General features: G+C 46.3%; 1 protein-coding gene across 1 annotated transcript; it reads left to right on the forward strand.

The window, feature by feature from the left end:
• Positions 1 to 2,742: 2,742 nt before the first annotated feature.
• On the forward strand, positions 2,743 to 13,603 carry CCDC38 (coiled-coil domain containing 38). The gene is made up of 15 exons (XM_010161374.1): positions 2,743 to 2,809; positions 3,213 to 3,299; positions 3,716 to 3,819; positions 5,200 to 5,392; positions 6,031 to 6,098; positions 6,787 to 6,950; positions 7,576 to 7,656; positions 8,271 to 8,456; positions 8,559 to 8,672; positions 8,950 to 8,995; positions 9,536 to 9,687; positions 10,458 to 10,593; positions 10,958 to 11,160; positions 12,583 to 12,676; positions 13,493 to 13,603. The coding sequence occupies exons 1-15, from the start codon at positions 2,743 to 2,745 to the stop codon at positions 13,601 to 13,603; spliced, it is 1,806 nt and encodes a 601-aa protein (XP_010159676.1).
• The last annotated feature ends 326 nt before the right edge of the window (positions 13,604 to 13,929 follow it).

Genomic DNA, 13,929 nt, shown 5'->3' on the forward strand with positions numbered 1-13,929 from the left:
AACACAATCCACTTGGAACTACTTGGTCTTCTCAGAAATAGGGAAGAGAAAATATGGGGAACTAAGAATTTTCTCCTCCCTTTCAATGTATTCATTTTTTCAACTGATATTTTATCAAATCATCTGCAGAATTACATGATGTGATGGAACATGATATTTGGGATTTGACAGCAGTATTGACTTGGGGAACTTCCAGTAAATGACAGTTCATGCACCCATACCACACATGGCATCCAAACTGTGACTCTTCAGACTTCACAAATAGAAAGAGTAAGACACAGTCTATAAACATCACACAGCGATTAAAAATTACAGTCATTTCCACACTCAGGGGCTCCAGCTCACATTTCCTCAACCCCCTGCTTTGCTTGCAGAGATGGGGTTAAATACCCAATTCCCAGGCCATGCAGGCTGAAATAATGAATAAAGAACCCAGCACACCAGAGAGACTGCCTACACCACGGAAGTTTTCTTCCTTTTCCATCCCAATGGAAAATGGTTTGAATCCAATGTCTGGTTTGGGCTTCAGTGAGCTTTTACCATCTGATTTTATCTCTCCTTCTCCTGCTCTGATTTGACTGGTAGCAAAGTAAATTGATTTTGCTCCCCAAGTCAAGTCTGTGTTGCCTGTGACCACAACTGGCGAGTGATCCCTCCCTGTCCTTGTCTCAACCCATGAGCCTTTCCCTGTATTTTCTCCTCCCCATCCCATGGATCAAGAGTGAGCGAGCAGCTGCGTGGTGCTCAGCTGCTGGCTTGGCCTAGACCATGACCGCAGTGGATCCAGGCCTAACGCCAGAAGGGAGCAATTCATCCTTCGGTGCCTCTGTGCTGCCCAGCAACGGGAGCGCAGGTTTCCATGGCAGCACAAACAAGAGACAGAGGGAGCCCAGAGCTGAGCCGAGCTGTGCTGCAGCCACGTCCCAGTCCCCAGCCAGCCACGGCAAGGAGCCTGGAGGAGCTCTCCTTTGGGTAAGAAACCAAAAAATAAAGGGGTGAGGGCAATCACAGCAATTTCTTTCCCGTTTTCGACATCAGCTATACAGCGCCTCGCTTAGACAAGCGGAGATGCTGGCGTGTGTCACGGGGAAATCACACGCACTAATGATCCCCGTGTCCGTGTGCGAGGCGGGGTGTCTGTGTTAGGAAATAGAACACATCTGTCCCCGGAAGAGTTGCTCTGTAGCTCAAATCTTGGAGCAATTTCCCAGTGAGCATAACGCGCCTTCTCTGCAAGCGATGGGATCATTTAAATCATTTGAGTGTATAAGACATACACTCATCCAGTTCTCTGGAAACATGGTAGATGGATTTTATTGTATTATTTATTAGAAGTGTTTGCGTGTTTACTTTGGCTTACTGTTTTCTGTGCAGCAGCTTAACGCTAGGGGAAAGCACTGAATAAATGTTTCGGTAAATTAAAACCATGAATGCCTTATCTGTTGATTCACATACTACTGGCCTTTGGTATGTCGCTACTGAAACATAAAAATGTCAGAGGCAGTGAAATACATGCCAAATAATTCTAACAACAAGGTAGTTTTTTGTTTGCATTATTGAGCTTAATAATTATAATTAGCACAACTAACGCTTCGTTAGCTTTAGGCATTATTTCCAAAGTGATGTGCAAACAATCTATTAAAAAACCCCAACAACCTCAAACCATAAATACCTTGATAAAATTAGTATTCATAGGTTAATCTTAGAAACAAGTTCCTATACTTTGCTAAAATTATATTATAAAGCACTTTTTATCTCAGAGTTGCATTGACAATTATTTTCCATATGCCAGTATCCTCTGTCTAGTCCTGCTTTTCAGTCCCATTCCTTGTAGCAGGAATTCAAAACAACCACATGCACCAGAAGATTTTTAAGAGAAGGGGGTTTAGAATACAGAAGTCACAGTGTGCACTAAGAGGGCTGAACACCCAGGTGTTTGCTCCAACTCCTCTGCCTATTTCACTGGAACGCTGCAGGTGTTCGACTGCCTTCCTGCCCCTGCCCTGATGGGGTTTTCTCCAAAACTCACAGCATTGGCAGGGATTATGTTGTGCCACAGCAAAGATGAGGGACCCCTAGAGAAAAAAAAAAAAATTCATTAAGTCATGCCAAGTTCAGAGAGACATGAAACCTAAGCAATCAGTCAGGGGGGACGTTGGAAAAGGTACTTCAGGAACTGAAAAGGAGACAGAAAACATTTGGGCTGTATTCAAACAGCCTAAATTCTACCTCAGTCTCTGTCTCTCATCATCAGGGAAAGTTTCACACATCCAAAGAATAAGACACTAATTGGGCAGCTGCAGAAACACAGCCAATAGGAAACACAAAGCACCAAGGATGTACAGGGAAATTAGGCCAGATGAGTTTAGCTCAAAATACATAAAAACTGGAGGCTGTTCAGAGCACAGATGATGCTCTAAAATAGCCTTAAAACTAGTGCAAGCGGAAGAGGGTATTTTCTGCTGTGTCTTATACCAGTGCAGATCAGGAATGGTCCCAGCAGAAGAATTGCATCAATTGAACCAGTAACCTCACTGGGACCCAGCTTGATGCCTTTGTTGATTAAAGAATAACTTCAACAATAGTCTGTGTGTTCTTTCTAAGTGAGATCACTACAATTATACCTTTTCCCCTAGGACCCGTAGCAAAGACTACAAAAAAGAGACTGGATTCAGAGAAACCAAAACCTGACCTTCAACAGTTTGCCAGCCTAAAATTAAACACGACAGCGTTCCCTACAGCATGTCTGTGCTGTCCAGCAAGTGTTCAGCCTTATCGCAAGAAACCCACAGTTCTGGAGCAACTACTGGTAATAGCATTATGGGTTAAAAATGTTGTTTGCGAACCAGCAATGGGAGGATAAAACAGTACGGGTGTGGATCAGGACTGGAGATGTGGGTGCAACAAGAGACAAGGGACTTGATTGCTTGTTATCTCCAAATTGTTCTGTCTTTGCTTTCCCTTTAGTGTGTGTGTCAGGAGGGCTGTGTTTTACACAGTTTTACATAAGCCAGGGACGAACATCTCCTTTTTGGGGTCAGAACATAAATATTTTCTAGTTTACTGAAGCTTTTGGTTAATTCCAACAGACACAAAAGGCTCAGTGGTTAAGATCCAGAAAGCCCCTGGGCTCATCATGGCCATAAAACCTAGTGAATCAGTCACTGGCAGGTTCTAGTTAATTGATTTGTTTACGGTTTTCCTTGGGCCAGGGTCAAAGATGCCATCTCCACATACAGAGTCAACATCTGGAAGTGTCTCTTCCAAACCTGGAATGGAAACCCAGCTTGTGCTGTCAGGTAAGGTCACGAAGCTTCGGCAGCTTTTGGTTGCTGGGTTGAAGGAGAGGCCTGTATTCAGACTTTTCTACCCACGATCAGTTGAGGCAGTAAAGTAGCTCCAGACTACTTAAAAAAAAAAAAAAAAAAAAAAAATTTCATGGCTACTACTAAAAAAAATCCATGGCTGAAATCCTGAGTTCATCAGCACATATGGGCGTGACACAGACCATACAGGGGTCTCAGTTATGTAGTTATATCACTGGCTTCTCATAAGCCCTATCCAGCTCCCCGCTCTTGATTCAGCACCGTTAGACGCCTGCGGCTGTGAGCGCAGCTGCCCACCCTTCAGGCGTGATGCAGCAGCTCAGAGTCCCTTTGCAGTGGGCCCCAATATTCTGCCTCCCATCTTCTACATCCTCATCTATTTTTTGCAGAAAGCCCAGAAGAAGAAGAAAACCCAATGAAAAATCCATTTACAATTCCTCCAGTTATCGATATTTTCGCAATAATGGACAAGGAAAGACAACAGGCTAAGGCGGTATGTATACATGCTTTAGGCCAATGTATAGACAAGCACCTCATTAGGACAGGCAACCAACCAATGTAACAGCAAAATTTAGTGCGTGAGAGAAACAATAGCTGGAAATTCAGCTGAGATTCCCCCAGATCAGCTTCAAGTCCACTGAAGTCGGTGATGAGGTATTAACTTTACCAAGAGCAGATCTGAGCACAGGCTTGCTGGTTGCTAGTGAAAAATCTGGATAATGTCACTTTGTTTACTTCAAGGTAGATTTACCATGTGTTCCTGTTCCTGGAATTAGGCATCTGCCAGTGCTGTAAGCATTTATTTCTACATAAAGCTTTGATGCAAGATCTCTTGCTTTCCACTTCAGTGGGCTTTGCCTTCTGCTTGGGAAGCTGTATTCCATTGTTTGATGTGGCCTCCTTCTGAACTGCCAACAACATGAATGCCTGGGAAGAAAGGATGACGTGGGTTTCGTGCCTTAGATTTCTCCCCATAAGATAGGGAATTGCAACCCACCAGACCAGAGAGATGGGTCTCAGGAATGTCTCTTTCTTCCTTCTTTCTGCAGTGGGCTTTCCTTAGGGCATGCAATCCAAAAGGGATGGAGAGGTTGTCCCATCTCTGAGAGGTCCAATTGTTGCACATGTTACAGGAGCTAGGCAGCAGTGTGGAGGCAAGAGGTCTTTGTTTCTAAATCACAAAGGAAAGGCTCCAAACAGGCTTAGGCAGGCCTCTTCACCTCACATACTGATGACTGATAGTCTGGTTCTAGCTTGGGTGGAAGGACACTATATACGTACGGGGAAGGGCTTACGAAGAAGTGTACTAAGGTTGCCTGTTGAGTGATATCCCCAGCCCAAGCCATGCCCAAACTGCAAAGAGCAATAAACTACACTTCAGCACACGTCAAAGTACAGAGCCTGAAGAACCATTTACCCTCCAGAAAGCTCTGGAGTGGATTTGAATAGATCCTCTCAATCCGAACTGGAGGGCTTACATGCCTTTGTGAAAGTTGGACTGAGTCGGTACTGAGCATGGGCTGTCCTGTTCCCTTTAACTAGGGGACTTGAACATGAATCTCTGAAAATTTCCATTCTCTCCCAGGAATAATCCAGGAAGAAAAAATGAGGACACTGAGTGGGTACAAACTAGCACAGCTGGTGGCTGGATGCAGAATACAAATCAACAAATGGGAACAAATGCTAAGAACTGAAGTGTTTTGGTTGCCTCATGGCAGAGTATCACTGGCATTAGTCAGATAAACCAGGCAAACATCCATCAGCAGGGTATCAGTAGCCTGCAGAATTCTAGACTGTGAATAACTACTCGTGTCTTTAAAAAACACAGCAACCAAAGCACATAATCAAACTGTCCACATAACTGACTTCGTAGGAACGTGAAAGGATGAAGACCATGAAAATCCATGAGAAAATTACTTACTCCACTAAAATAAAATCAAACCAAAAAGGGATCAGGAAAGCTCTGCAAAAGGAGGAAGAAGAGGAGAGCAGAAAACAGGCAACAAATGGAGAGAGCCTGAAAACCCTTCAGAAAAGACTTTCATGCAAGACAGCCATTAAAAAAGGTAGGGAACGGTTACTATCTTTGTAGTGGTGCTGCTCAGCTGAGTAACAGCCTAAAGTAAAAATCAAAGAGGGGATGGGAGTAGCAGTCCGCTCTAGTTGACTTTGGTGAGCTCTTGCAGACACAATAGTTACATCTTGCCAACCTCTGTGGGGCTGGGCCATCTCCCTCTCTGCATTTACACACAGGACGTGCCACCCCACCGCAGTGGCCTGGATTCCAACATCCCCTACGGCCTCTGCAGTAGCTGTGAGCTCTGGGAACCAGCTGGGAGTCAGCTGAGAGTTTCAGAACCCTGTGGCATGCAGACATTTCTACTAAACTGACCGAAAGTTGGATTTTGGCGGATGTGGGCCTAGATTTTCTGCCTCTGGCATGAGGAGTAACTTTGCCATTAATGTCCAGAGGACATTGACCTTTGTAAGGACCAGATTCTCCACTCCATTCTACCTGGAGAATTTCTCCACGGAAGCCCGTATGAAGCCGATCTTAAATAAGGTCAAAACGCTGATAAAATCATCATTATTGCTGGCTTCAACGCCAACCACATCCATGCTCATGGCAGCCTCCATATCCACTGTGTTTTGCCTTGGCTGTATTTCCCGCTCTAGTCTGATCAACTTTATATTCTTATTTCAGATTACACCTTCGAAAAGGAGACCTGCCGTGACTACATAAACGATAGAAGAGAGATATTTTTACTTGAGGTACTCTGCTTTAAGAATATGACTTTCTATTAATTTAATTATTCTTCCCTGTGTTTTGTTTTGGGTTTTTTTCCCCTGAGATCCATTGCCGAGAGATCACACCAGGGAAGCACATCAGACCTCATGCACTGATTGTCCAAGTCCTGTGTTAAAGACACAGTCTATAGCCCAGCAGTCCCCAACCAAGAAAGAAAGGAACATAGGTCATTCACACCATCCAGCAGCAGCTATGCAACTATTTAATTGGTGAGGATATGCTGACATTTTGCATGCAACTATTTAATTGGTGAGGATACGCTGACATTTTGGCTCCTGCTGTCCTGTACCATAAATTATATCTGGGAGCCATTTGGAACTCCAAATAAGGGAGCTGTGCTGGAATACCCCCATTATTCACCTCTACTATTGTGCTGGTGTACCGAATCAATCTTTGTCATCCAGGAGTTAACACAGCTCTGGGACGTCTGGATTCTGTCTTTAGTTTCACTGCTTATTTGCTATGTCACTTCTGAAACATCTCCTGGCCCCCATGTACCTAGTCTGCACTAAGACACACACCTTGGTTTGAGATCCTTTTTCTCTTTGCCACCACCTATAAGGTAATAAGGTACCCAAGAACAAAGCTAAACCAACACAGTTTAACACCAACCAACCGACGTGACTGAGTTGCTTTTCGTGTTCATTTCAGTATGCCATGGCAGTAAAGCGAGATGAGATTCAAAGGATGGAGAACATAATAAAGGAGGAGGAAAGAAGACTGAAAAAGGCAGAATACTACCTGGAGAAGGATGCTACCATGTTTGATGAGTTCCTGAAGGAGAACCATAGAAACTCTGTTCAAGCCCTGAAAATGTAATGGAAATGGAGGGAACCATCTGTGTACCCTTCTGTGCTGGACACCGGATGTCTTTTGCTTGACCTCCCTGCAGGGTTTTGGCTAACAGCCATCCTCAGATGCTTTCTGTCTGAGTTTTCTCAGAGTTACCATCCTGGTGGCACTTTCTCCCACACACATTCAATGAAGGAGAGGAAGGAGATTAATAGCTGGGGAATCCCCTCATTGCAAAAGCCCCTGATTTGGCTGCAGCAAGAAACCTGATGTTGACTCCCCCACTTCCAGTCTTCTCACAACACCCTTATGAACAGGAGATGCTTCTGCCCAAGCCCTCACAGCAGCAAAAGTCCCTCAGTGAAGCGTTTTGAGCACTTTGGCCCTTTACAGGCATCGCAAGGCTAACTGATGCTCAGCAGCAGCCGAATTAGGGAGGCCTTAACCTGAAAGTGTCACTGGGACCTCATATTCTCTCTGCCAAGACAATCAGGGCCTTCAGGCAGGAGCCAAGCATCTCCTGGGGTACATCTGTAAGAGAGATTTCTAGTGCTCCCCCCACATCATCTTCACTGTTTATATGCACCTCAATTCGCTACCCACTTACTGCTGAATTGTTTCATGGCTTGTTTATGCGTTCTTCCCTAGTGCCGAGAAAGAAACCGCAGCAAAGATAAAGAAAACAAGAGAGATTCAGGCAATCACTTCCCAAATAAAGAATCTCCAAAGGTAACGTTACACAATATTCCTGCCTAGCCTTTACACTCCCACAGCGCAATACCCTCACAGACCTTGGGGAAAAAGGGAATCGGGGGAAAAGATTTCTAAAACTGTTCAATTTTAAGAGTCAAAATGTTTCAGGTTTTTGGTTTTTTGGTATTTTTTTTCCAGATGCTGGCTTTGTTTCTAAAATAGTTTAACTAATATTTTAATTATATTTTTTAAAAGTATAAATATTCCAAACCCAAAATTAAATGCCTAGTCTCAGATTAAAAAAAACAAACAAAACTAAGTAATGCTTTTTAATGGTGACCTGGGGAATGAAAAAGGAAAAAAAAAATGTAATCCCCATTAGAAGTTGAGCTGGCAAGATTTCTCATTCATTTTCAAGTAAAAAATCCCAAATTAGCAAGCCCAGTGCTGTAGCAAGGGTCTGGTGACAGGGATGTGACCAGACAGCTTCCACATGACAGACCACTGAGCGCACACAGGGCAAGTTCCCATGTGTCTGTGCCCTCTTGTCCCTTCTCTGGGTGAAGCTGAGTATCAAGAGTTAGAAAGAACCTGTTCAAACAGGGGCTTTCCTCCCTGCGAACAAACTTTGCCCACTTCTCGCACCCCAGTGATATATCCAGATTCAAGATTATTCTGAAGGAGTACAAGATGTACAGGGACTTCCTCTATCAACTCTCTCCGAAAGAGTGGCAGGAGGAACATGGAAAAAAGTGCACAAAGGAAGAGGAGTTGAAAACAGCATCCAAAGCTAATGAAGAAAGTGCCTCACCTCCCACCACGGCAGAGCAGGGTGAGTGCCAGGGAAGCTGCCCACTCCTCACTGGACAGCCCCATGCTCTAAGTGTACCTATCTTTTCTCCAGGGCAGGGTCTGACAGCCAGTCCCCCCAGTACCAGTTACATGGATGTGCCAAGTTTCCTGCTGTCTTCAAAAAGTTTGGATTTCAGGTCATTATGCGAGATCAAGCCACAGCTCAAAAACTTCCTGAAGCCTCTATCAACAAGAAAACTGTAAGTACAAGGCAATGCAGACTCAAGTACTGCAGAGAGCAGTCAAGCAACTGGGAGTCAGTGTAGAGGAAACCTACTGGGAGTCAGTAGAAGAAAGCAGTTCTACTGACCCCCAAGTAGCCCACAGACACACGGGACCAAACGTGTGAATGTGCCAAGGGCTATTCAGGAGCAAAGAGTAACAGCAAACAACAACAGTGTTCATAATTCACTAACAAGGTCTCCTTTGAGCTATCATTTCTCTAAGGGCCTGACACACAAAATGCTTTTTCAGAAGTTTACTGGAGGATGCAAAAAGCGAAACCTGCTCGGACGAAGATGAGGTCAGAAATCTCGTGTTGAAATATTTACACTTTCTGTTTGTCCTGTGTCATTTATTGATGTTACTAATTTCTCTCACCTTCTAACTATTCATTATGGTATTAAGGAGTTATTGTAGCCACTAATTATAAATGTATGTTTATACATTCATAAACGTTTATGTTTTAGTAACACGTATTATAATTGCCTTAGTTTAACTTCCCTTTTCCACTTTCCAAAAACCTTCCATCGTGTCAAAGCTTGCCATCCCCCAACAAGATACAACATCACATAATGGGAGATCAGTGAAGTTACTGTTTGGTGTCCGAAACTGAAGTTTTCTGACTCACACAGTTTTTACTCCCCAAACGTGCTTTGCGTTGGAGGCAGCGTTAAGCTCAGACATGGCAGAAAGGTGGGAGACATTTGTACAGGGACAGTCATGGACCTCTCTAAATAGGAGAGCATTTGAACAACCAGGGCACGTGTCGCCCAACCTCCATGACGTTCAGTGGGAAAGAAGCTAGAGGACACAAACTCATCATGTCTGTTTTCCACTCCAGGAGCCTGAGCTGTATTTTACTGATCCCCAACAACTGCTATCTGTTTTCACGGAGATGGAGGACGAGAACTTATCCTTCATCCAGAAGTCCCAGGAGATCGAGGAAAGTTTGGGCGAGGTCCAACACGCTTTCATCACCACACATGAAAGCACGTAAGTGTGATCCTGTGAGAGGTGGGAAAGGGTCCCTGTACCCCAGCTTTCAAGCAGAAGTGACCCCCTCTTCCCCCACTAGCACCTCGCCATCAGGCTGCAGAGCACACATAATGCCGTTCACACAGCACACCACAGAGTCTCTTTCTCATACCTTGGAGCCCAGCTGCAGCCCATCCAATCCACCACCTTGTGAGCTCCTGGGAGAGTATCCCATCTGTGTGATTTAGGAGCTAGGACAAGCGCTTGGGATTTGTTCCTTACTCCTCAAGGCACAGGCTGGGGAACTGATGCATTTGAGATCCTGGAGTGGACCTAAGCCAGAAGTATCCTGTAATTCCCATAAAGAAAGATCAAAGGAAGAAACAAGGCATGTCCTGGAGTGATCCAGACCACCACCTATTCCGACTCCATGCAAACCCTTCCTAGAGGGAGCCAGCAGGGAGCCAAGTGTCACTGCAGTAGAGTATTTCAAGGGCAAGTAGACACACACATTCCTGTTTAAAGTGCTGTTTGCCTTCCCGTGAAGGTTTTGTAAGGGGAATCTACGTCCCCCACCGCCTTATTAAAACACCTGGGCTAAGTTTAGCTACGCTACTGCTCCCTCCCCGCACAGGTACAGCAACAGCTCTCGGAACCAGGGGAGAGCGAAGTGTTACCTCCATCTGCCGGCAGCAGCAGGGACGGTCCCGGGCTGGGAAGCAGCAGAGGAGCCGTGTTTCAGAGATGCCCTTTCCAAAATAACCTCTTTCACTTCTCTTCTGGCCTAGGGAGAAGAGGTTAGCGGAGCTCAAACAGCAGGTCGTCACCCTCAAATCCTCTGTCGACAAGGAAGAGGAGAGAGTCGCAGATCTGAAGCTCAAAGTTCAGCTCTTTTCCTCCGGAGGACACAAAGCTGATGAACAGGTACGTCCCGAGATCCAGGCAAGGGGCTTAGCGTGTGCTCACGGTTCCTCTCCCCCAGCCATATCCAACCTGGGAGAAAAGCAGGGGTTGCGCTGGGGTGGGCTCCACACTGTTGCTCAGCAATGGGGCAGCAGGGGCAGGTTTGGGCGCTGCTGAGGCTGCAAACCGGGGCGCGAGTGCCTCTTCCACGCAGCTGCTACGAGGTGGGAGCAAGCCTCGCAGAGGCAGCTGCCACCAGGCCCGGGCCACAGCGAAGCAGGGAAGAGCAACGGCTCCATGCGCCGTCTGTCCGGATTCGCCGGAGGGATGTTGTGGTCCTGCTGGGCAGAAACCACCTGTGCCTCTCCCCGTATCCCATCTCTAGGACAAAATGCTCGCAAGCCTGAACAAGAAGGTGCTGGAAGTCTATTACCACTGCACTGGGGATAATAAGACAAACCTGCAGACCATGCAGATGCTGATGGTGATGGAGAAACAGCTCAATAATTTACTGGACGCCCTGCAGAGAATCCCACCAGCAGAGAGAGAACAGGCTGAGAAAGCCAAAAAACAGGAACAGAGGATAAGGTAAGACAAGACCCTCTCCTGGAAATGGGGCCTCTATTTTTAAATGTTGACAGCCAAAAGCAAACCCACCACAAGAGTCAGATTTGTCAGCTCAACCAGGGAAACCGTAACAGGAGTCTGAAAGCTCATGTGACCAACCCATCCCATTTTACTTCTGGAATGGTCTCACATTCATAGTACTCACATCTCCTGATACACAGCAAGCTGCAGCCCACAGCTACTTTAGAAAAGACCTGGAAGGTGCCTGTGTCCTGAATTGAAGGGCAAAATCTGGAAGGAGGGGAGAAAAAAAAAAGAACAAATTTCCTGGGCAAATTAAATCATGAGAAAGTTACCATTTTAAGAAGGCAATTTGCACAGGTACATAAGGCACTTGTCAGCAGGGCCAGTTTCATGTGTTTCCTCTACAAAACACATAACTTTTATTATTAAATTAAAATAGTAGCCAGTCAAAACAATAAATTTAGATTCCAAGATGAGACACATGCCTGTTGACTTGGTTATACACACAAAATTTCTCCTCACAAACAGCAAATACGCACCTGGACAGCTGGTGGTATCAGGCTGAATCAGATCCAGCGGAAAAAAAGAGAGTAGTGAGAGGATTTAAAGCCAAAACAGTGACAGTTCCCCCCTACTTACCCTCTTTCTCTGCATCTTTCTTCACTTCTGTAGTAGAAAAGGTGCGCTGTTTCTTCCTGATGTTCCACAAGTGGTTTTGCACTCTGAACTTGCCAAATAATTGATACACTTTTATTCTACTCTGGGATGGAGGAGGATAATTCAGGAAGGAATCAGACACACACGCTGCCCCAAATAAGAAAGAAAACCAACCAACCAACCAAAAATACCAAAGAGAAATTAAAATTGGTCCTGAAGACCACAAGGTTAAGAATTCCTTTCCTCTCTGCCACAGTGTTCAATAGCTTAAGCCCATTTAATCTCCAGTGCTGCATTTCCTTACGGAACTGCAGCCAGTTGACAGGATCAACCTCCACTGTGCTCATTTAGGCAAAGTGCAGCTCCATGGATGTCAAACCCTCCTACTCACGTGAGAGACTTGGTTGCACTGGTGAGGACTTAAGACACCCCAAGTCCCATTCACCCACCAAGCCGGTGAGCATCCTGGTCAGCTGCAGCTCCTCACACACCTGCTGAAGGCGGCACAACGCGCGTCTGCGGCAGAGAAGGGCTGTCTGACACGGCCGTTTGCAACGCCCGACGTGCTTTTTCCTTCTCTCACTCTGGAAACTGTAGGATCAACTGCACCAAGTGTTTCCCTCGTACAACCTTCACAGCAACAAACCCCAGCATCAGCTGTAGCCAAACCCCTCTGCGCCGGTAGACCAGCTGCACATCCAAAGCAGATACGTGGAGCTGCACACCGCATCTAACCCACCCTTTATTTGCTCCTTTCAAAAGGCTCAGAGAGGAAAAGCTGAGACAACAGAGGAAACTGCAGGAGGCGAAACTGCAACGGGCCCTGGAAAAATCGCAGGCAACTGTAAACCAGAACGTAAGTGTGACAATCCACAGGCACACCTCGCCCCAACAGTCCGCTTCGGAGGAGCTGGGGGTAATTGAACACCAAAGGTTATGGGGAAGAGTGTTACTAGGGACCTCCGTACCCGGGTGGGGATGCACCCATGCTCAGGGGTGGCCCAGTTTACAGGACTGATGTAACTTCAGCACCTGCTGGGAAGTCAGTTATGCTGCGAGTTATTCCAGCTCAGTGCCCTTCCACTGTCCTCCTCCCATCCCAGTGTCTTGGACACACAGCCCCCTCCCATCCTTGTTAATTTTCTCAGTAAGCTCATGGCAATTTGCTAACCTGGCGGTATTTAAAAAGGCATGAAAATCGGCAAAAAGAGGAACCAGGCAGCAGCAGGACACTCCTGACAACCACAGCAGAGCCCTAGCTCAGCTCAGCCATGCCATCACACCACAGCTTTCTTGGCATGTTCCGCATTTTGCCAAACTGAGCTTTGGCCCCCCCAGAGGCACAGCGTGGAGCTTCCGGCCATGGCTCCTGCTGCACACGTCACAGGGCAACACGAGGGCAGCCCCATTGTCACACCCCACGCACGGGCAATTGAGAACAGGCACCCTGTAGAAGCTGAAGCGCTCACACACACACGGCCTTCAGGTGCTTGACGCTCATTTTCCATTAGAAAAAACACACAGAGACACAGTGAAACCTGCCCAGAAAACAGACAGCAAGGGGCTGCGGCACTCACAGCAGAGCCCAGCAGCGCGAAGCAGCTTCAGCCGTGTTGTTCAGACACGCTGCTCCAACCCAGCACTGATGCACGCGCCTCTCCTTCCTCTGCAGCGTGGCAGGAGGCCCATGTTTCGTTCCAAACCACCTGCCAGGAAGGAGAAGAGGCACAGCCAAGAACAAATGAAGAAGGAGAAGGAAGAACAACTCTATTATTTCACTTGACTGCACAGTGCACAGAGGGCTGACACAGCTCTATAAACACTGTTTCATAGACCTGCATTCTGCTATCAGTCTAAGCCTCAGTTGATGAACTTCACAGTCCCATGTAATTCCCTGCCTTCTCCTACCCTAAAATCCCAGGGAAAGCTGCTGTGTCAAGCAACCATTCCTCCCCCTCTGATTTTCTGCCTAAGATACTCTCTCATTTAGCTTCTCAGGCTCCCGCTAGCAGCAATGCTTTGCTCGTGCTGTTGTTGACACAAACAGCATTATCCCTCCAAACCTGACAGCGAGATGTATCGCAGCCCTGGGTAACAATCATAGAATCA

This window comes from Eurypyga helias, unplaced genomic scaffold (genome assembly GCF_000690775.1).
Source record: "Eurypyga helias isolate BGI_N326 unplaced genomic scaffold, ASM69077v1 scaffold48341, whole genome shotgun sequence".
Taxonomy (NCBI): Eukaryota; Metazoa; Chordata; class Aves; order Eurypygiformes; family Eurypygidae; genus Eurypyga; species Eurypyga helias.